Genomic DNA, 23894 nt, shown 5'->3' on the forward strand with positions numbered 1-23894 from the left:
ACAAAACACACCAAAGAAATAAAGCTGATTGCCCTGCATCCTTTTAGAATGTTCATGCATTTATTCATGCGTTCATTAATTAATTAATTCATTCATTAATTCCAGGGAAATTGTCCGGCTGAGAAAGATTAGTTAACTTGTGAACGCGTTAAGGGACAACACTGAGTACTTCTTCCTTCACTGCTCTCTTTGTTAGCGAACTGAACTTGGGGAGGGTGGAACACCACGATCCGGAAGGTGAACAAATGATTGAAACAAATCATTTTTTTGTGAACAGGAACGGAATTTCTCGAGTCACTGAAACACTGTGCCTTCTTCTAGTATTCAATTAGACCTTCACAGGTTCTGGAGATGTCAGGTATAGGTTTTTGGGTTAGCTGTACCCATAGTAGAAAAGAACCATTAGAGACCTTTTTTCCCCCATACACAGGAGCTCATTTGGAAAGAAGAAGCGGTTTCATTGAGAGGAGAGCCATGGAACCAGCTGTGCTTCCTCTGTCACCGCCACTCTTCTGATGATAGAGCGGGTAAGCAAGAGAGAGAGAGAGAGAGAGAGAGAGAGAGAGAGTGTCTCGGCATGGAGAAAGGCACACCAGACCGTGTGCACCCACTGCACACAAGATGAGGTGGAAAACCAAGCTTGCACTTTCTACTGAACCAAGACATCACCAAACACCAATGTTGATTCCGTTGACTAAAACCATGACAAAACAAAAATATTACGTTACGGAGGATCATTGAAGAGGAATTACAGCAGTGCTATATGCTTCAGTGATTTCCGGAAGGCCTTCGACTCAATCCATAGAGGAATGATGTTGAGAATGCTCAAGGCCTACGATGTTCCTCTGAACCTAGAAGTCCGACACCAAGAACTCCCGGCCAAAATGCTTGTACTGTGGGAACCAACACACGGGCATTAATCGAGAGGACGTCCCACACCTACCTACAGTATGTGGACGTACTAAAGAAAGATTTTTGTGCAGAAAGCATAAATGAGCTGGCCAGATGTATGGAGAACCGAGAAGACTGGAGGCGCCGATGGAGGGCTAGTCTGAGGACCATGTAGAGAGATGCGTTCAGGTGCTCTGAAGTCTAGCCTATATGGCTGATTTATTCTCCAATCTACACAAGCTCCCGCTGTGAGCTTGACACAGCGGGAGCTTGACACCTGCACACCAACTGAGTATAAATCACCAGAAGAGAACATAGAGGTGGAAGTGATTTGCCGCCCCCCCACCTCGGCGGTCTTGCCCCAGTTAGGATGCTCAGGTGACTGATAACGCCCAGCTGAAGCAGTCCAGTAGCAGCCTTTATCCAGACAATAAATGAGCCTGGACTGTGGTCGCATCGCACAGGAACATTAGTTATGTATTTAGAGTAGAGCTTGGCTGAGCTCGGTACCCGCTCCTCTCCTCTCCTCTCCTTCCCCTCTCTGCATATTGCCAGAGAGGCAACGTGCGTGCGTGAAAATACTAATAATGTACAGTACATATACTCAAAATATGTACTTACAGTAACATATATAGTAACAGTACTCAAGTAAATGTATATTGATACTGCCCAGGCATTGCAATCAATCTCCTCTCCTCTCCATCCCCCCCAGGCACTGCTGGAAATGTTGCTGACTTATACAGATCAAAATCTGGCCAAATCAGATGAAAATAAATAAATAATCAATGAATAACGTATACCTCTCACCCCCACTCCCGCTTCCCAAGGGTGCCCTCCCATGCCTCTTGACCCGCAGCGCGGCATCGATGGGAATCAGCGCCTGCAGCGGTCACGGCGTTAGCTAGCTGGTCGAACGGATTAATGCATGATGAAAAGAAATATACTGTATAAGCTCACAAAGTGTGACAACACATGTATGGGCTTGTAGTTCGGGCACGCGGGAAAGTACAAATCATGCTTGGACGTGGGATGTGAGTTGGGACGTCCAACGTCTCAGCGTTAGTGTGAATCCTTTTACGGATGCACAATTCATTGCATGAGTTTCCATTTCTACACTTCTTACAGTCACGTAAAAAGGTCCATTTGGACCATAATGGTTCCAGGTTCAACACATAGTGACTTGACTTGACTTAGCCTCGGAAACCCAGACGTTTTATTTCCAGAATTGAATTGAATTGAATTGAATTTAATTGAAGCGATGAAGTGCATGCAGGGCAGGCTTTTACCTTGCAGAGAAGTAACGCAGACGGTGATGAACGGTATATATAGACATGGGAACAGAGTGATGAGGAGATATCATTGTCATTATTTCATAATTATCCATAATGTGATGATAAGCGATAACCGCTCTAATCACTATACCGTATGCTTTTCACACAGCAGTGGGTGTCTTATAATTACACATTGCAATTAAATGGATCTGTCTCTCTGTGCGTGCGTGTATATCAAGCTTTTTTGGGGTGCAGGGCAATTAAGTATGAATTTAGCTTTGTGACGCACGCTTGAACTGTAGCATTATTGTGTGGGTGTCTCTTTATGAGTTCACATTAAAACAAATCAGGCATTCAAAATGAGTGCACGGGTTGCCTTCATTGCTGTGACTCAATTGCCGTCTGCATTTACTGCAGGAGTACAGAATAGGCTATAGCAGGGGTTCTCAACCCGTGGGACGCGACCCCTCGGGGGGTCGCCAAATTATTTTGGGGGTCCCCAAATTATATATATAAAATAAAAAATGTATATATGTTTCTCATCGGCCCAAACTATAGTGGAAATAGCAGATCTACAAGTTCACAACATATCGCTTCGTGCAGTGTTGTGAGCTTGTAGATTAACTTTTAGATCTGCTATTTTCACTATATTTATTCTTATTCTTTTTATTTTTATTTATATGGAAATATAAGATTTTCTTTCTTTCTTACCATGTGACAGCAAGCGTTCGGTTACACACACACACACACACACACACACACACACACACACACACACACACACACACACACACACACACACACGACAAGGGCCACATAACACTGTTGCCAGATGTAAGCAGCCAGGTCTACGAAAACAACCCCAAAACAACTTACTCTACAGGCTATTTACAAACACCTAAAAACACTTTGACATCCTTACACACACGTGTTGTTATTTCATGTTTTGTGTTTTATTTTGAAAATATGTGAATTCATTGTTTTCTTGTGGAAAGTAGTATCCCTTTAAGAAATACAGGAAGTTGGGTTTCAGTTTGTCATCTGACACAGGTCATGTGACGTCTTTCAGGAAGTGCACTAGTTTCCATTGCAAACAATTCATGCTATATGAGCACAGCAAGGCTCCTGTTTCTGTAAGGCTCCTGTTTCTGTATCTGCTAACGATCTGCTCAAATGTTCTCCCAGTCTCCCATCGTTGGTATGTACTATAATCTTTTCATCTGGTATATGATTGCAGTTCATAATTCTTTGTATGGAAGAGGACCTGGCTGTCTAATTCTACTCACCTGTCTAATCTTACCTGTCCTTCTCTGGTTGAATTACACAATAATGTATTTCCAAAGTTACACCTGACTTGCCTCTGTTACATAAACTATAGTACAGTACACATAGTATTTGCCCTCGTGTGCGTGTGTCTATGATGTGTGGCCATCCGCTACTACAATATATGTGCAGAGCAGAATAATGGTTTTAAAAACACAGCTGAAACATGAAGTGGAGGCTGTCAAGTCCTGCAATTTCCTTCTTCCCATTGCCGCCGCAGCGCAACTAGTTGAGCCGCATCACTCCCCACTGTGAAGTGGATTGCGGATGTCCATATATTGCTGTGGGGGGTTTTTAACGTGGCATTTCCTGGGATCAGTGAGGATCAATAATAACAGTTTATATGGAAACAATGGCACCCCGGGGCCGTGTCGAGGCACTGTGAGTGCACCCTCGCCACTCTGATGCTCCGTATCCACATTGATCGTTGGGGGTCATGGAGCCGGAGAGAGAGACAGAGAGAGATTGAGATTGAGATTGAGAGAGGGCCCTATCTTGCGCCACCCTTACCGTTTATCCCTAAACTAATTAGCCATTTTTTACTATTTTGAGAAACCTTTAAAATAGTTAAACTAGCCGATCTACATTGACACGTGAGCTTGTAGATCGGCTATTTGAACTTGAACTGAAAAAAGGGGGGGGGGGGGGGTTGTGATATGAGGCTCGGGTCAGTGTACTTCATTTAAAGTGTACAGGGAGGGTATGTGCTTGCGTGCGTGCATGTGCAGTAAAGGGTGGCCGCTCTGTCTGTACACAGAAAAGTGGGTGGGTGGGGGGGGGGGGGGGGGGGGGGGGGGAGGGGCGGGGGGTGGTGTGTGTGTGTGGGGGGGACCCCCATTGTTGCCACGGCGTCCAGATTGTAAACAACTAGATCGATAACTCATTTGTCATTTTGGTCTGGAAGGAAAGTAGTTTTCTTTTCTTTTTTCTCTTCTTTTTTATGGTGGGGATGATCCCGCCATTGTTTTGTTGCACCGACGATCAATCTCCACTTCAATCAATCCCCCCTCCTCGTCTCTCTCCCCCCCCCCCCCCCAATCCACACTACACACACACACACACACACACACACACACACACACACATGCAGGTGAAATAATCTCTTTACTTGTGCATGCGTACTTATTAAGTCGATAGAGGGTATGCGCGTGACATCATCATCATACCAGGAAGTTAATGCGGGAATGCCTACTGAGTGGCAAAAACTTCTTTCTGGCCTTGACAGCACATGCATCCAAACAGAAAAGTCCTATTTCATTGCATGAAATGACTTTTAACATAAGCATACCCTCTATTCTATTCATTTGTATTTACCTTGCTAACGTCTGTAATTTAGTTCATGAATCCATCGCCAGCCACTGTCACCCAAATGTTCTCTTTGGACGGCTTAAGTTCAGAACATCTGACTGTATGCCTAGACCTACAGTACTTAATAGTCTCATCACACTATAGACAAATTGATATGCATCCAGCCAGGGTCATTCCTATTCCTATCATGCTAATTCACGCTGTTGTTGACACGCAGCTTTTGTAAGCATCGATATGAGGTGTGAATGGTTGTTTTGGATCGATGCGGGAGGTAGGCGCACTTATGTATGCATTTGCATGTCTAGTCTATGCATAGCTCAAACAGCTAGTGGAGTGGCGTTCCACTTGCAGCCAGGGCTGTACACGCACGCACACACGCGCAGACAGTGCTGAATACCTGCCTGCCCTCCTCTTCCGCGGCGGTGTGCTCTGGCTCTCTCGCTAACATAAACAAGACCAGAAAAGAATTGCCCGAGCGCGAAGTGCCTCACATGTGAACTTCACATTACAATAGAAAATAAGTTAATGAGCATGCATGCACCATCTCTCTCTCTCTCTCTCTCTCTCTCTCTCTCATCTCGTGCACACACTCAGACGCTCAGTGGTCAAGAGCACCCAGGGCATTGGGATCAATAGCTGACACGTTGGCACGAACGTGCACACACACACACACACACACACACACACACACACACACACACACACACACACACAGCACATAGGCTATATAGCTTGGTCATTTGGACTCCCAACAGGGTGGGAGGTGCAGTCCCGCCCCCTCATCAACTGGACTAATTACTGCCAGCATTAATATTAATGAGCTCATTTGCTTGGTGACAGCATGGCCGTTTGCCGCGCGGCAGACGAGGAGAATGTAATGACGGGAGAAAGGTCGTTCTGTGTGGAATAAGGCTAAAAGTTTGCACGCACGCGACACACACAAGCGGGCACGCAAGCGGGCACACATGTACTCCAGGAGTGGAGATAAAAGCATGTGAGAAATACCCCCCTATAGTCTAACTGTTTTTGAGTGGTGCAATCATAGGGTGCAGCCACTCAGGGCTTAAAGTTCTCAGTCCTGGGGACTGATTTCAGTCCTGAGGATCTCATAGGGGTCATTTAATGAGCTCCGTGCAGATTTGCAAAAACACATTTTCAGTCTTGGGATTGTTTTTGGCTTTAAGCCCTGAGCCACTCAAATGCCCAGCTTTGTCCGTCCCTGTGTCTTGATGTCTTGGTGTCCCTATGTATGTTTAGGCTACCAACAGGGGGTACTGTTGCACCACTCACCTCTGTGATCACGTGGTTTCCTGTCGGTTTCAATGACAGTCAAACGGTGACTCATAGCTTGGCGAAGAGTGCCATCTATAGTGAAACCACTGGAAACATCACGACGAGATATCTCGTCATTGGCAGGCAAATTACAATAATATCAGCAACGGTGGAAAATAAATGCTAAAACTTTTCAGTCAGGAATGCTGACTGAATACAATATTGGCATCAAAATGTACTTAAAGTACCGCAAGTAAAAGTACTCATTGCACAATGTCCTGTTTCAAGTTTTCAAATGTAAGCATACAAATCTTTTGAAAATAGCAGATCTACAATCTTACAATGTGTATTATTCACACCTTCCAGTCTGCTGGATAATGTGCACAATTATTTGCTAAGTATTGACATCAGGGCTGGTTCTAGCCTGCCCCGTCTAGAGTGGGCAGTATATGGGGTCGTCAAACCCCTGTAAACCCCCAAAATGCATAGAAAAAATATATTTTGTGATATTTTTTTATATTGGCTAAAAACAAATATTCCCCATAACTTTTGATTGGGGTGGGCAGGAGGATCGACACACGTTTAGGTCATTTAGGACATCCTCCTTTTAGCTGCAGCACAGCACTTTCAATGAGACACATGAGACCCACATTTGTACAGTGTTCATATCCGATTTCAACTTTTTTAAGCCATTCATTTAGCTGCGATGCAGACCTGTGTGCCTGCGTGTGTGCGTGCCGTGCATGCGTCCGTGCGAGGACCTCAGCATTCATGGTTAACCGAGGACAAACGCATCAGGGGGCTTCTCCTCACGCTCACGGAAACGGTTCCTGTTCGGTGTTCGGAGTGCGCTTCGAAAGAGGGATTAATGCATGGAAGCGCGGGACGCATTGCGTGGTGCAGCGCCGGCGGCATGCAAAGCATGGCTATAAGGCCCACAGACGGAACGTTTTAACCAGACAAAAAGAGTGTGGGGGGTGTGTTCCTGTGGGAGACTCGTCGGCTCCTCTCAGGAGGGAGGACAAAGTCAACACGAGGAGGTACTGCCGCTAAGCCTTCTGGGAGCAAGCCACCAGAGACGGGGGGTTTTGTGCTGAGCAGGGGGGGCAACTTGAACGAGAGAGAACTGTGCGTGTGTGTGTGCGTATGCGTGTGCGTGCATGCCAAAACAAACAAATAACCAGTATGCCAAATTCCACTTTAATCAGCTGTCAGGTATACTGAGTGAAGTGTTTGACTCCATGGTGGGTGCTTCTGATGTAACAGAAGAACCTGCATGGTGAGTGTGTGTGTGTGGGGGGGGGGGGGGGCTTTACTGTTCTGTGTGCATGTTGTTCAATCCGTTGCCATGGCGATCTGGGGAAGAAGCAATTGGCTGAGGATCTGTTTCTGTTAAGTTGCTAATTCAAAGGGAAGCACGCGCATGTGTGTGTGCGGGTGTGTACGTACGTGGAAAATGGCATGCGTGGGTCTTCAGTTACTCCCGTTCCTAGCCTACTCTATATCGCCGACAATTATTTTTCTTCCTCGACAGCCAAAAGTCCTTTGACAAAGTGCGTTAGTGCGTTTACGGGTGCGAGGTTCTCTAATTTGTCTCCTTATCCGTTGTGTGTTGTCTGTGACTGTGAGAACGTGTTTGCAGGTGTTCACACACACACACACACACACACACACACACACATGAGCACACTCACACACATGCACACGTCGTGCATCACGCTTCAGCCCTCGTTTGGCGGCGCTCTCTATGTCCGCCCCCAAACACCTGCATGTACGTGTCGGCATGGCTGTGGCCTAGAACAGTGGCTCCCAAAGTGGGGTCCGGGGACCCCTAGTTGTCCTTGAGTGAGTTACAGGGGGTCCCCAGCTAAATGATAGTTAGGAAACAAATGGACCCTTATGGGTCTGACTGTAACTCTGAGAGTGTACGATTCGTACACTCTCAGAGTTTGATTTTACTTCATACATTGGGGTCCCAGAGACATAAATGCCATTAAATAGGGGCCCATAGCCTAATTCAAGTCAAACTGCGGGCCCTTGAAATGAAAATGGTTGAAAATCAGTGCTAGAGCCGTAAAACTAATCTTCTCTTATGGGGGTCCTTGGCATATGTGGTCAAAAGGGGGGTCCGCGGGCTAATTGAGTATAATTCTGCTGGGTGTCCTTGACATGAAAAAGTTTTGGAGCATTTAGGAGAGGATTTGAAAGGACTGATATTAATCTGCTTTCTAATTACATGGGGCTCTGTGAGTCTGTTATTTGTGAGTCTGTGTTGTGCGTTCATTGTGTTGCAATGGTGTGGTACGCGGACGTGGAGAAAAGTATCTGTGTTCCATTTGATCCAATTCAACTTTTACTTGGCATCATTGCCCACTGTGCGAAGCACAAAGAAAACTGAGACCAACGCATATAAAACCGCTGTCATGACATAGCCGGAGTCAAAAGTGTATTGTTTTCCCTCCATGGCCTGCTTTCACAATTCAACCGTATTTTAACACCGTAGAGCTACTGTGGGGGTGAGGGGTGGGGTGGATGGCCTAGTTGTTATAGAGGCTATTGTAACACCATAAGGCAGTTTCATGGCCTCCCGTAAAGCCAACATTTGTGTATAAATAACCATTCCATCTCATAGAGGGAGACCGAACTCCCTTCTGACTTTGTTGAGTCATCCCGAGTCGAGGAAGAGCATCTGCAAAACAGCCGAAAGGCTTAACGCTTTGCATGGTGGGCAATCAGCTTGCTATACCTTCATAAAAAACAAAGCTGTACTGTACTGTACTGTACTGTACTGTACTGTACTGTACTGTACTGTACTGTACTGTACTGTACTGTACTGTACTGTACTGTACTGTACAAGCCCTCCTCCCTGGCCTCTGTTTGTGGTCAACAAACACTTTCTATAGAGCGTTGCAGTCCCGCCCCCTTTCATGACGACGCCAGGCCCAGGAAATAATTCCCAATGCATTTTCCCCATAGACATTTCAAAAAGTTTTTATTTAAATACCTTTTTAAGCGTCGTACGAAGCCAACTTGAGTGACAACAAACACAATATTTTGGACCAAACATATAATTACAAAGAAAGGGTTGTAACCTGCCGATTTTTTATTCTTTCTAATTATTTGTTCGGCCCAAAACATTGTCTTTATTGTCATGATTTGTCACGACAAGAGTTGGCTTTGTCCGCGGCGTAAAAGTCTTTAAATAAATACTTTTTGAAAAGTCTATGAGGAAATTGAACGGGGGATTCTGCAAAACCCCAGAGAAGGCATGGCCGGACGACGTGCACTTGGCGTGTCTTCAACAGCTCGGTTGGAGGGACGCGAGTCCGCGACCCATTTCGACAGCTGAGGCCCTTGAAGCACCACGTCCAGGTTAAGTGCTCAGGCCGAGAGTCACCTCCCCCGGGGACGTCAACCCCACTGCCATCGCTCTAGAATCGGGAGAGATTTGCGTGTGCCCGGCCAAGTGGCGCTCACTTGCCTCCGGCCGTGGGGGTACACACACACACACACACACACACACACACACACACACACACACACACACAGCACTCAGTGGCTTGATGCAATCCCAACCCCACCCCCCATCAAGCTGGATGTGACCATATCGTCCCTATAGCAGACGGGGGAAAAAAATGTTAACTTCTCAGAAAGTGGACAAAAAAGGTTATTTACTTCCCAGAAAGTGGACAATTTCTTTTATTTTCTTCCCAGAAAGTGGACAAAAAAGGTTATTTTCTACCATTTCCTGGAAAAGTCACATGCAGGTCTTCCACCCTGACAGACTTTTTATTTTCCAAAAAAGGGAGAGAAAACAAATGGAGGGAGAGCAGAGCATGTCAAAGACAGCATAAAGTAAGTCAAGATATCCGCATTACGCCTACATATACTATAGCAAAAGACCGGCAGATACAGCATAATTATGTAGCCTACATGATGTTAAGCTGTAAGGTACAAAAGACATATTGGTATAGTCCACTCCACATAAGTAGCAGCCTGGCCGATCAGTGTCGGTTCAAGGCACAAATCAGCATGGGGACATTTTCCAAAGGGAGTATACTTTATTTTTCCAACAACCTAACATAATATACTGTATGTTACTCGCCTATATACTATAAGCACAGTCATGCGTTGAAAAAGGCTACAAGTAGGCTACAATTATGCAGCAACACCACCAACCACAAACAAATGTTGAGGATGTCTTTTGCGTATTACCCTGCATTTCTATTAACTTTTAACATGACAGGGCGGGCGGGTGGGCGGCATCCGTTCATATTGTCAGATTACTCGGCCCAACTTCCGACTTCATTTCTCCGCATCGCGCAGGTGACTCGTCACACGCAGAGTATAAGCGATGCTGAACCCCCCCCGACACCACCACACGCCCCCACCCCCACCCCGACGCGCCACACTGATAGGAACACACTGACACACTCCGGAGGTAACTCAATCACATGGAATGAGATTGGTGGGGGGGGGGGGGGGGGGTAGAGAGAGAGAGAGAGAGAGAGAGAGAGAGACTCACCACATTAGTCTCCATATGATTTATTCTCCCCTCTAGGTGAAGGAGACGGCATTTGTATTCATTTGCCTTTTATTTTTATCCCACATTCATCTTGCCTTCACATGCCTGTCAGCCACGGCACTAATATTATTTTGGCCATGTGGTGTTCCCATAACCGCTCTTGTAAAAAAAAAAATGGTACCCCCTCCCCTTCCTCCCTGCAGCGTGACAGCGGAGGAGGATGCAGAGCAACAAAGTGACGAAGGTTATACGTATTATTACTTTTCTTCATTTGAATCCGTTCACTTTCTTTTCTTTTCTTCAACAAGGGGATTAGAGCTATAAGAGGATCCCAGGGTCGGGAAGGGCGAGGATAACAATGTATTGTCTTCGCACATTGTGCATGTAGCAGCCCCATATGTGAGTTCAGTCCTGATGAATACTGTATATGGCCAGTCAGTGTTGTTTTTGGCAGCGGATTTGAGTTTTAGTCATAGTCTTTTGAATCGTTTTAATTTAGTTTTAGTCACATTTTAGTCACCCAGAATGTTTTAGTGTTAGTCTAGTTTTAGCCGACTAAATATCATAAAATTTAGGCGACTAAATCTACAGTTGATTTAGTCGAGCAAAATGTATTTCGTATTTTGATGCTGTCGTCATGAGCTTGTAGATCGGCTATTTTCAGCATGCAACCAAGTGTAAAATCACTTATACTGGATCTCTTGTCCACTAGTCCCTTCCAAACATTGTTGTCTTTTTATTTGTTGACAAAATCATATATTTAGTCATAGTTTTAGTAACCATAGCTTAGTTTTCATTTAGTTTTCGTCAGTGAAAAAAGGTAGTCGACGAACATTTTTGGTCATAGTTTCAGTCAAAACAACAAAATAACACCAAACGGACCCCTGTGCTGTGTCCGTTTGGTGGGCCTCTGCCCCCTCCTAGCTGTGTCTGTGCTGTGTCAGTTTGTAGGTGCAGGGCCTCTGCCCCCTCCTAGCTGTGTCTGTGCTGTGTCAGTTTGTAGGTGCAGGGCCTCTGCCCCCTCCTAGCTGTGTCTGTGCTGTGTCTGTAGGTGCAGGGCCTCTGCCCCCTCCTAGCTGTGTCTGTGCTGTGTCAGTTTGTAGGTGCAGGGCCTCTGCCCCCTCCTAGCTGTGTCAGTTTGTAGGTGCAGGGCCTCTGCCCCCTCCTAGCTTGTCTGTGCTGTGTCCGTTTGTTTGCCACCAGTTCCAGGATTCAGCTTTTTTTAAAGGTCACTTAGAACAGTGGTTCCCAAAGTGGGGTCTGGGGACCCCCATGGGTCCTTGAGGGAGTTCCAGGGGGTCCCCAGCTAAATGATAGTTTGTAACCAGAATTACAGATGCATGACAACTAGAGATGGGGCAGTACTTAACACGACAGAAGCAAGCAGACACATTCATTATTAAGTTGTTGCGGGTGAAAACCATGTACGTCCATTAACTTTCAAACACATATTTTACAGAACATTGCAAAATAGTATAGCCTTTATTTTCAGTAATTTTGCGGGATACACTTGTACGGCGAAAGTAGGGCATTTAATTTACAGATTTTCCTTGTTTTTTTTACGTTGATTGAAATAATGGAGATACGTACAAGGTTTCTGCCCGACAGCGATGAAATGAAAGCAATGTACAGATTAAACTGCTAAACCATTGGATGCCAATGAAGGTAAATTTAAAAACAGAGAGAGAGAGAGAGAGAGAGAGAGAGACGGGAACACAACATTGACTACCTAATTATGCATTTTATCATTTCGGTCACAATAGAGTGCTTTGCTTTTGCTTTCGCCGGCCGGTGTACACACACGCTGTTCCCCCACGGCCTTTTTATGAGGGAGATAAAGAATAATCACAGAGACACCTCACATTTACACCCGGTGTTACCGCTGAACAAAGCCCCACTCGCACGTTGTGGTGCCGGGCTGAGGATAGCAGGAAAGACGAGCTCACAACTAGAGCAACTTACGGGTAAAAAAATATATATACTGTATGTGAAATTAAATCCAATTCTGATACATTTTCAAATCAGAAAACCAAACCCGGATGGACTGGCCATGACAATTTGGTCCGATTGCATTGCACATAGCTCAAAATTATTATTATTAATATTATTATTATTTATTAATTTTTTCGTTGCACGGCTGCAGTAATCTTACTCTAAACCATCTTAAAACATTGCACAAGTTAAACTTCATTGCATTTCTCGTTCACCAGTACAGCGCGTCGGACTGTTTCCAGCGAGTCCGGGGGTACTGGAGGCTCACCCGGCAATTTCAGGAAGGGGTTAGGACCGGTGGTGTGGTGGGAGAGAAATATAAGCCATCCTTATCGCCAATATTGTGTTTGTGAATGATCAGGCCATGATGACACAGGTTGCTAGAGAACTTCACCTTACTTAATAGCTTCACATATAGAATTTAGCAACAACAACAACAGGCATGGAATAGAACAACATAAGACTGACTAATCGATCCCCGAAATCCCAAGGATCATAACAAAAGGGTATTTTTGGGGAATCTGGGAGCCCGCCACCCGTGAATTAATTGCTCTACTCACAACACTGTGCGGATGCGCCAAGCACCCATGAATAGAGCAGTATTAAATTGTTTATGTCAAGGACCGCCACACGGGACCCCAGAAAATGTTGGTCGGCTATACCTTTTTTTTCTAAAAAACTAAATAGAAACAGAATAAAAACGATGCTACGCTGAATAAAACAGTGACTAATACACTGACAATTTCCGCAATGAATTAAGACTGGACTAAATTGTTATGGAGTGACTAGTGGAGAAGAGATCCAGTAGAACTAAGACAAGTCATTTTAAGTTTGGTTGTGCTTGGGTGTCATGATCCGAAAATAGCCGATCTACAAGTTCACAATGTGAGCCATGGCGCCATAGTCGATTAAATCAACTGCAGATGTAGTTAACCAAACTCTTGTCATTTAGTCAACTAAAACTAGACTAAAATGAAAACATTTCAGATGACAAAAATGTGACTAAAACTAATTGGCATTTTATTCAAAAGACTGTGACTAAAACTAAATCAAAATTTGCTGTGAAAATGAAAACTGGTTATACAGCATTGGGTTACACATGTACATTCCACAAATCTCTCTGTCTGTGCATCTCATTCGTGCCTCGGTTTGTTGCCAAATATGGAGCTAAAGCAGTGTGACATCACAGTTCCCAGTGGTGACGTATCTTGACGCCGCAATTTAAGGCTGCGTGTCGTCTTCTTTAGTGAAACTGATTATTTTGTTGACTGACTCACATCAATCGACTGATAACCAGTAGCCCGGACTTTGTTAACTTTGTTAGTTTAAGGAGAGACAACCAGAAGCTTACATTTAACAGGGACCATAAGACTGAATATAGAAGAGACCGAAGAGTGGTTGTGTGCAACCTGCTATAGTCACTTCTTACAGTATCTCTACAGTAAGAGGTGACAAAGAATGGAGGCTCAGGGACCGGAGAAAGATGGCTTGGAGGAGATTCTGGTGACAAAGAAGGAGACAGATGGCTTGGCGACGAAGAAGACATCACTGGTGCGGGGCGACGACATCCCGGCGAGACAGACCTGGTCCCACCAGCTGGACTTCATCATGTCGTGCATGGGCTTCGCCGTGGGCCTGGGCAACGTGTGGCGCTTCCCCTACCTATGCTACAAGAACGGCGGAGGGGTGTTCCTGATTCCCTACCTGCTGCTCGTGTTCCTGGCGGGCATTCCCATCTTCTTCCTGGAGATCTCTGTGGGTCAGTTCATGAAGGCGGGGGGCGTCAAGGTGTGGGACATCGCCCCTCTGTTCAACGGCCTGGGGTACGCCTCCATGGTGCTGACGTTGCTCTTCAACACCTACTACATCATCATCATAGCGTGGTCCTTTTACTACCTGATGGTGTCCCTGTCATCCACCTTCACCTGGTCCCCCCTGCCCTGGAGCACCTGCGGCAACGCGTGGAACACGGAGATGTGCGTGGAGGACGTCAACAGGGGAAAGTGCCTGTTGAACGGAACTCTGGGGAGCATCAGCGCGACGTGCGAGGACGCGCGGTCGCCCGTCACAGAGTTCTGGGAGAGGAAGGTGCTGAGCATCTCGGGCGGCTTGGAGCAGCCCGGCATGCTTAGCTGGGAGCTGACATTGTGTCTGCTGGCCGCGTGGGTCATCGTGTACTTCTGCGTGTGGAAAGGAGTCAAGTCCGTCGGCAAGGTCGCGTACTTCACGGCGATGTTCCCCTACGTGATTCTCGCCATCCTGCTGGTCAGAGGACTCACGCTCGACGGAGCTTACGCAGGCATCGTGTACTACCTGAACCCGGACTGGTCCAAACTGGGCGACGCGCGGATCTGGATCGACGCCGCGACTCAGATCTTCTTCTCCTACTCCATCGGAATGGGAGCCCTGAGTGTTTTGGGAGGCTACAACCGCTTCCACTACGACTGCTACAGAGACGCCTACATTCTCTCCCTGATAAACAGCGGGACCAGCTTCTTGGCCGGGTTCGTCGTTTTTGCCATACTGGGATTCATGGCCAATGAGCAGGGAGTGAGCATCTCCGAGGTGGCCGAGTCGGGCCCGGGGCTGGCGTTCATAGCGTACCCCAAAGCTGTGACCATGATGCCCGGAGCGCCCATCTGGGCCTCGCTGTTCTTCTTCATGCTGCTGCTGCTGGGCGTGGGCAGCCAGTTTGCGGCCGTGGAAGGGTTCATCGCTGCGACGCTGGATCTGCTTCCCAGGCGGTTCGACCATCGCTACCGGCGGGAGGTCCTCGCGGGACTGTACTCCTTGCTGTGCTTTGTCATTGGCCTCTCCATGATCACGGAGGGGGGTCTGTACGTGTTCCAGCTGTATGACTACTACGCCGTCACGGGAATCACGCTGCTCTGGCAGGCGTCGTGGCAATGCATTGTGGTGGCCTGGGTCTACGGCGCCGACCGCTTCATGGGCGATGTCGCTCACATGATCGGCTACAAGCCACGGCTGGCGTCGGGGATCAAATGTTGCTGGTCCTTCCTCAGCCCCGGCATCTGTGCAGGTGTCTTCATCTTCTACCTGGTAACCTACACGCCGATGACCTACAACAAGACGTACGTGTATCCGTGGTGGGCCGAGGTGATCGGATGGTGCCTGTCTCTGTCCTCGATTGTGTGCATGCCCGCCATCCTGCTGTGGAAGCTCTGCCGCACCGAGGGCACGCTCAAGCAGCGCTGGGCCCGCCTGATCGCTCCCGTGTGGGGTCCCCATCACCTGGAGAACATGTCCCCAGACACGGAGATGAAGTCCCGGGGGATCGAGGACAAGAGAGCATTGTCGGGGATAGATGACGAGAGTGTCGTTTAGGTCCGACTATTACAAGATCGTGCATGCGTGTGTCTGAAAGCAGGTATAGCTGCTATAGTATTGGAAGAGTAGCTGCCCTATACCGTACAAATGGGAAAGTGCCGTTCCCTTTATGAAAGAGTAAAAACAAAACAAAACAAAAAAACAACAAAAACAGAATAACACATTTTGAACACTACTACATTGCCGTGTGTAGACGATAGAGAGGATCGACCCAAAATGTATGTATTTATTTTTTGGAGGGGAAGCCCTGGGAAGCCTTTACTTAATGTGTAGCTACAGTGTAAGGATGAAAAAATAAATAATAATCACACTTGTGTGAAGTGAAGGTGGCTGCCACATGACGTCTCAATGTGTGTTTAACCGCTGTAAACAAACATTAAAAGTCCATAGACTTGGCTGCCACTCTGTTTGTTAAAAGTGCTCTAAACAAACATTAAGAGTCCATGGACTTGGTTGCCTTACGACGTAATTTCAAAAGCCAGATATTGGAGGGCGGAGCGCCTCTCAAACATCAAGTGAGGTGCCCTTGTTTGCTTTTGTACGTTATACGGGGGGGGGGGGGCATGCTTAAAGCAAACATAAAAAAAACATAGACTTGGCTGCCGCATGACATCACTGGGCAGCGTGCTTATCTTTGGGGGGACATGTTGATATTTGGGAGCAAGCTAAATGTGGGGGTGACAGGCAGCAAAACAGTCTAAATAAATAAATAAAAAGTTTCTCTCCACCACACCTCCACCTAAACGCTATGCGGGCAGAGGAGCCAATACGTTGACCTAATGCTGGGAGAGAGACAGCTTGCTCTTACTCATCCATCCATGTTCAACCACTTATCTGTAGTCTGGTCGCGGGAAAAAAATAATCTGCGCCTTGGTCTGCCCCGAGGTCTCCTCCCAGTAGGACATGCATCGAGGACCTCCCTAGGGAGACGCTCGAGAGGCATCCTAACCATGATGCCCGAACCACCAAAGCTGGCTCCTTTCCAGGCGAAGAAGCCTACTTCGAGTCTCTCTCGTGTGACTGAACTCACCCAATCTCTACCAGCCACCCGTCGAAGAAAACTAATTTGTTCCGCTTGTATTCGCGACCTTATTCTTTCGGTCATGACCCACACTTCATGACCATAGGTGAGGGTAGGAACGAAGATTGCTCGGTAGATGGAGAGCTTTGCCTTCTGGCTCAACTCTCTTTTCAACAGTGCAGTACAGCGACTGCAATACCGCCCTTGCTCTTAAGTAAGCTTGCTCTTACTGACTAAACATATGCACACATGCACTGAACACCCCTAGTTATTTTAGTTTGTATGCTTTGTTTTCTTCCTTTCTTTTTTTCCCCTTTTTTTGAGAGGCATGTCCAGCTTTTGGTCTGTGTAAACACAAGCATTGAAGCCAAAAGTGACGAAAGATTGGCCCGGAATGATGATTTGATTGGTTGAGCACGGAATGCGATGTATGATGATGTATGATGATACGAGCGCCCCTCACTTCACACGGGTGTGAGCCTGAGGTGTTTTTTTTTAACGAAAAACGAAATGCCTGCACATTTGTACAAAAGCAAAATCACTTCACATGCCTTTTGAACATGGAACGCCCTCGCCCCCAAGGACTCACCCCTGGGGATCCTCGGACCTGGAACCAATAGCGTAGGTGGCGCAGATTAAGGGAACACTGTTTATTAGGGCGACTCGAGCCCCCTGTAACTGAGAACACCCCACCCCCACCCATCCACCTACCCATGGCAACGAAAAAAAAATGGATCGAAGAATAACGTGGCTGAAAGCAATTAGTGGAATATGTTGAATGTAAGAGCTTTTCACGGCATTCTCATGTGCTTATCAAGCACTTCTGAAAACATAAAAGCAACTTCCAGTGGCCTCTTTCCTCTTCGACCCAGATTAATTACAAAATAAAAGGAGGAAAAAAAAAGACACACACACACAGAGCGAAGACGCACAATAATAGGGCATCAATAACCCATGACGTTATCAACAACTCGGAACCTGCGAACACCTGGGCCCACTTCATCATTGCAACACCTTCCAGATTTATGACGGCGGAGGTACAACCGGTTCTGGGCAGAAGGGCTACGTCGGTAATGCAGTTCTATTAACAGAGAGGGAGAGAGGGTAGGGGGATAGGTCAGCCAGAAACCTCGTATCTCCATTCATGTTTCTCTTTGCTCAAAGTGCCGCATGTGAGATGTTTTTGAAAAATGAAAGAGATGATATCCCCAAAATATGGACACCAAGTTGAAAGTGGTTACGACCTTCGGAGGGTTTAATAAGTATTTAACCAAATAAATATACTCTAACCTTTTTTTTCTTTTTTTTTTAGGGCTGGTATGTCAGGCTTTTATTTTTATTTTTTCCAACTTAAACTTTATTAATTTTTCAGGAACAAAAAAGTAATTTTTTAAATAACTACTGTACACTTCCCCCCCTTTTTTATAGTAAACTTTTTTTATTTACAAGCAACAACTACGATGACAGCCTGGCTAGCATCACGGCATCACACTATAGGCTATCATCCAAGGTATTCAATATTTAGTGTGAGAGTATGCATATATATATATATAGCATGATGACTGGTGCATACATGCACCCGGAGTAAGACCCGTACACTGTATGTATTTTGCCACTACTGTGCTACTAACTGCCATCTGGGAAAACATGCACACAAGCTACTACTGTATACTGAACACATACGGCTGATTGCAGTGATGGATTGCAGATTAAAGCATAGATCCTGGTCAAATATTGCTCACATGCAAGTGAAATTCGCTCTGTCAAATTTGTGCTTTAGTTAAAGTACTTCAAATTAGGGGGGCACGATTATGAAATTATGACCGATATCTGATCTCCGATTATTTGCAGGGTCATATCTGCCGATACAGATTCTGACCGATTCCGAGATTACACAGAGGACCACAATGGAAACAATCCTAGGCCCTGCCGCCCTATAGGGGCTTGGCCCAAAGCCTTCTAATAAATTAAATAATAAATCAATCAATTACAATTTACAATTTACAATTTAGGCATTTATCAGACGCTCTTAATCCAGAGCGATTTACAATAATCAAGAACAAAAGCATGGGAATACATCACAAAAGCATTTATCATAAAACATGCGTAAGCTAAGAAAGTAACAGTGGAATATCTATATTATGAGACTATACATATAAACTACTATGCTATACATATGTACTATGGCGTGCTATGACTATATACAATGCAATTATAGTGCCGTCTACATAACATGCTATAAGTCTATATCAGATGCTATCTAAGTCTACAGAAGTGCTATCTAAGGGGGTAGGGTAAGTGCTACGGGCCATGATGGAGTCTAAAAAGGTGGGTTTTCAGACTACGGCGGAAGATTGGGAGTGATGCTGCAGTTCTGACTGCAATGGGAAGTGCATTCCACAGTTTTGGAGCCAGAAGGGAGAAGAGTTTGGGACGTGTGGAGCGTTGTCCCGGCGTTTTTAGTGAGGGTACTTCCAGCTTCCCTGCGTTGGCTGATCTGAGTGCGCGGGAGGTCAATAAATAGCCTATACTCTTTTCCAAGTGTCTGTTTTCACAACTGAATGACTACTACTGTAAATGAGAGCGCATACATTAAATGTAGAACATTTTAAAGTTTAGTTTTACTTACATCATTTGATTTGGATTTTGTTCTAGACTAGAGTTACTAGACATTTTAGTAAACTCTCTTTTAGTAAACTCTTAAAAACATTTTTGCTGGTGAAAACCGATTAAATAATCTGTATTATTTTGAGACCGTTCCGATATGGCATTTCTATGGCCGATATGGCCTATTCTGATTTACTTAAAATGTATTATTGAATAATTCAAAATTACAAAGTACATTTAATTTATTTTATATCCATGCATTGCTGTCTTGAAATGTAGGTTTTCCAGACTTGTAAAGAGAATAGAATCAATAGTGAAAATAACATACCTACAAGCGTCACAATGCACTGTGAGCTTATAGACCAAATATGTTCATTATTATTTGAATCATTTGCATTATTTAATTACTTGAAATAGGTTGGTAAATTATATTCATATGCACTTATATAGCCTACTACTAAATACTACAAAAAAAAACTACTCGGTAAAGTACAGATATATGATGTACTGTATCTGCAAACATTCACGTTAAAATGTAGGAGATTAATTCATTCTTTGTCCGGTAAAATACAATCCTGTCGGCCAAAATGGCCGGCCCAATACGCCCAGCGGAAACCCTAATATTATTTTATTAATCAATAGCCTACTTACTGATTTATGCACACTCAAAATTATTCACAATCTAGCTGTTTCATTTGTCTTTCATTTGTCTCGAAAACCTCGGACGAAGTGCTTGGTTTAAATTTCATTTAATTTCTTGTAATTATCATCAACTTTCCCTCACAAATACGCTTTATGTCCCGTATTACTCAATCTTATGTTATTATAATTTGTCTCAGCAAGTCAGAGAAAAAAACCCTCCATAATCACGCCAAGTCACCCTGCAATACTACCCACAGAGAAGCACTCATTTTGGGATAGTTGCTTCAGTAGCCCGCTGTAGAAGAGTTAAGACACGCCCCTCGCAACTAGCCACCAACGCTAGCTCTGTTTCGCTATGAAAATTGCAAAAACGATTTGCTCAATTATGCTCAATTAGAAAACACAACGTGTGATAGCCGAAATATCACCGGTCATGGTCGTTAACAAAGTTATGTATTTACTCCCTTAATAAAGTGTTTAATATGGTAATTCCCACAGCCACTTTTCAATGTATTCCTATAGGGGGGGCCGACAAATGATTCCCGTGATGACACGCCATTTTGACTCGTCATTTTCTGAGGTGAATGGGCGGTGCTTCGGGAGTTGTAACCTCCTTCTTCTGACAGCTCTGACAGTTTTAACCGTATGGCATGGACCAGATACAACATGTTACTGACGCTTTAAGTTATCTGTCAATGTATAAAAAGGCTATTTGATTTACATGTTGTACCCTCTTAGTAACACTGCATTTGACTGTGGATAAACACAACAAGGCAAGGTTAATGGGGTATGGCTGCTGTGTTGTAACTGGCACAGAATGAAAGGCTGCGATGGCGTGCGTTTGTATTATGTTCATGCTAATGATACTGCACTACGTGGCAGTTTGCTTCCACCCTACAGGGAAAACATACAGGGCTATCGTCTTTGTATTATATTTTGTCGTGTCGTGCTGAAAAAAATCAGACGAAAAAATAAAGCTGTTTGTTTGTGTGTGCGTGCGTGCATGTAAACCCGCTGAGAACACACTTTGATACAATTTGGAGAATTGGAGCTCTGGAAATCTAAGAGTACCCAAGAACAAAATAATACAGAGCAACTCGTTCTAGACTTTCATTTGTTCTCACTATCTTGGGGAAGGAACTAGGCTATTTTTATTTTTATTATTATAATTTTACCAGCAATGCTATGCAGAAATACCAAGACCTGTTTTCAAGACTTTACTATAGAGTAAATGGCCTCGAAATTAGTCTATGTACCAAAAGTAAAAGCACTCACTATGCAGACGATTTGTTTGTTAAAAACCTTTCAGAATGTGGTAAATACCACTGTCAGCAATCTCTCTTTGAACAGCTGAAGTATCAAATATGCCTTACTAGGCTAATTCATTCATGAATAATAATAATAATCATTAAAGCTGCAAGCAGCGATGACCGGGCCCTCGTGCGTGCAAGTTTCAGGCAAATATTGACCAATCAGAACTGGCCATGGAGCAGATAACTTTTTATCGTTTGTTAAAGTGTGACCCGTGGAAATGGCATAAATTGCGCCAAAACACCAGTGGGTTAGAGGTATAAAGTATTGAACAAAGGGATGTACACTAGGTATGCGAGTAAATTACAAATACCTCGAAACTGTACTGTACCAGTGGTGACGAGCTAACAGCAGCAGCCTGCCACTCAGATACTGTGCTTCTGAGCGGTCTTAGTGCTTCTCAAACTTGATGTATTTAGCTGCAAACTCGTGCCAGGGACACCCAGAAGAGAGAGAGTGTGAGTGTGAGTGTGTGTGTGTGTGTGTGTGTGTGTGTGTGTGTGTGTGTGTGTGTGTGTGTTGCAGGTCAGAGAGAGAGAGAGAGAGAGAGAGTGTGAGTGTGTGTGTGTGTTGCAGTTCAGTGGGTCGTGCTGGACAGACACTCATGCTGATATAGTCAAGTGTGCTATGCTCAAGAATAAATGCTCCTCATAAGTCTACGTTTAAACTCAGAGTTGAATTAACACCCCCTCCTACGCACACACACACACACACACACACACACACACAAACACAACCTCCTTGACACGGATCCCTCGAGTTCTGGTTCCAGCAAGCACAGGGAAAACAATTTAAAAGAAAGAAAAAGCATGCAAGTTCAAAGCGAGTTATTTGCTATTTTCCCTCGTCACCTTGCAAAAATGAGTCATAGTTTGTTGGGGGACAGTGACCAATTTCATCTCTCTGGCTTTAGTTGTGTGACAGAGAATGACTGGAGAATGACGGCACAGGAATGAAACCAACAGCCTTGACAGTGTCTGTTATAGTGCAATAAACATTAACAGAGTACTGAGGGAGGGAGCAAGCAGAGCAGAACTAGCCGTGTTGTTGATTAAATATCCAACTGAAAAGGTTACACTTCCTCTGACAAAAATGATCAGACAGACAGAAATAAACGGTGCATAGAAACAAAATTGTGGAACTCACTAAAACAGCTAGCCTAGAGCTAGGACGCAATAACAAACTCGAAAACTTTAAATCTGAATATTGGAGGCACCGTTCGATATGACAAAAGTGAAAGCCTAAATATTGCACCTGTTTAAATACAGCTGCAGTACTGGCAACACTATGAAGCATGCATAATATATAAGTTGTGGAGTAAAGAGAACAATATTTGCCTCTGAGATGCAGTGGAGTAATCTGTGCAACTTGTTGGGAAGCCGATATTGATTCCCATCTGGGTGGCAGAGCTTCAGAAGGGAGGAGTACTCCTGAGGCTGAGACTTGGAGGGTTTGGCAGTGGTGTTGGTGTGTAAGTCAGTGGCGTGCACAGACATTTAGAGGGGCAGCTGCTCAAGTGAAAAAGGGCACCTTGTGCAGCGTGTGGAACTGGCCGGTTGCCTTAATAGTGTGAGTGTAATTTATAGATTTTTGGGCCTAAATAATATATTAGAAGCTTTTTATCAATAATTGATCAATGTCACCATGGTCCACATACTGTACACTGTACAAACATATATATAGGCACATTGGGCATATTGCTGTCCAGAGGGAAAAGGGCAGGTGCTCTAGCACCACCTAGTGTCAATCTGTGCACACCACTGGTGTAAGTGGCCTCTCAGTGGGTGGTGGAGGAGAGAGAGGACTGAGTGGAGAACTGTCCTTCCCCTGTGGTTGATCTGACAAACAACACGGTCATTTACGACCTGAAGCGTTGCCAGAAGCACGAACACGTCCATTTTTACTGTTATTTCAACTGGGCCATTTGTGTCAATGCCGATGACACGACACTCGAGCACAGCAACAGTTACTGTAGTGTAGGTAATCAAATGTCAGTCATACAGACATCCCACCCTGGAGAAATGCATTTCAGGTAGGTAAAGAAAATGCAATGAACGCACACACGCAGGCACGCACACACACACACACACACACACACACTGTATGTACATATGGAACCTGAATATGGCATATTGTATTATGCAACATATATTCGACATAGTTGCCATATATTGGCATATATGTTCATATCCTGCAACTGAGGTGGATGTCTGTTCAACACGTGAGGAAATCGTCCTTTTCTTTCAATTCCCCCGACTCCTGGGATGGCCTTCAACAAACTGGATTCAATGCCACCTTGGGTGGCGGTGGCTCAGGGGTAGAGTGCCTGGATGGTAACCGTAAGGTTGCCAGTTCAAACCCGGGCTCCCCCAGAGTTACTGTC

The 23894-nt window shown here is 45.1% G+C and overlaps 2 protein-coding genes across 2 annotated transcripts in view; one reads left to right on the forward strand and one right to left on the reverse strand.

The window, feature by feature from the left end:
- Nucleotides 1–23894, reverse strand: part of tafa5a (TAFA chemokine like family member 5a) — a gene marked incomplete at both ends in the record, with an annotated part of 111456 nt that overhangs the window by 36483 nt on the left and 51079 nt on the right. The window lies entirely within an intron of this gene.
- LOC310853555 (sodium- and chloride-dependent creatine transporter 1-like) lies at nt 14041–15927 on the forward strand (the record flags this gene model as incomplete). The annotated part of the gene is made up of 1 exon (XM_083757935.1): nt 14041–15927. The coding sequence occupies one exon, from the start codon at nt 14041–14043 to the stop codon at nt 15925–15927; it is 1887 nt and encodes a 628-aa protein (XP_083614061.1).

The sequence above is a fragment of the Protomyctophum parallelum genome, assembly GCF_964188405.1.
Source record: "Protomyctophum parallelum genome assembly, chromosome: 22".
Taxonomy (NCBI): Eukaryota; Metazoa; Chordata; class Actinopteri; order Myctophiformes; family Myctophidae; genus Protomyctophum; species Protomyctophum parallelum.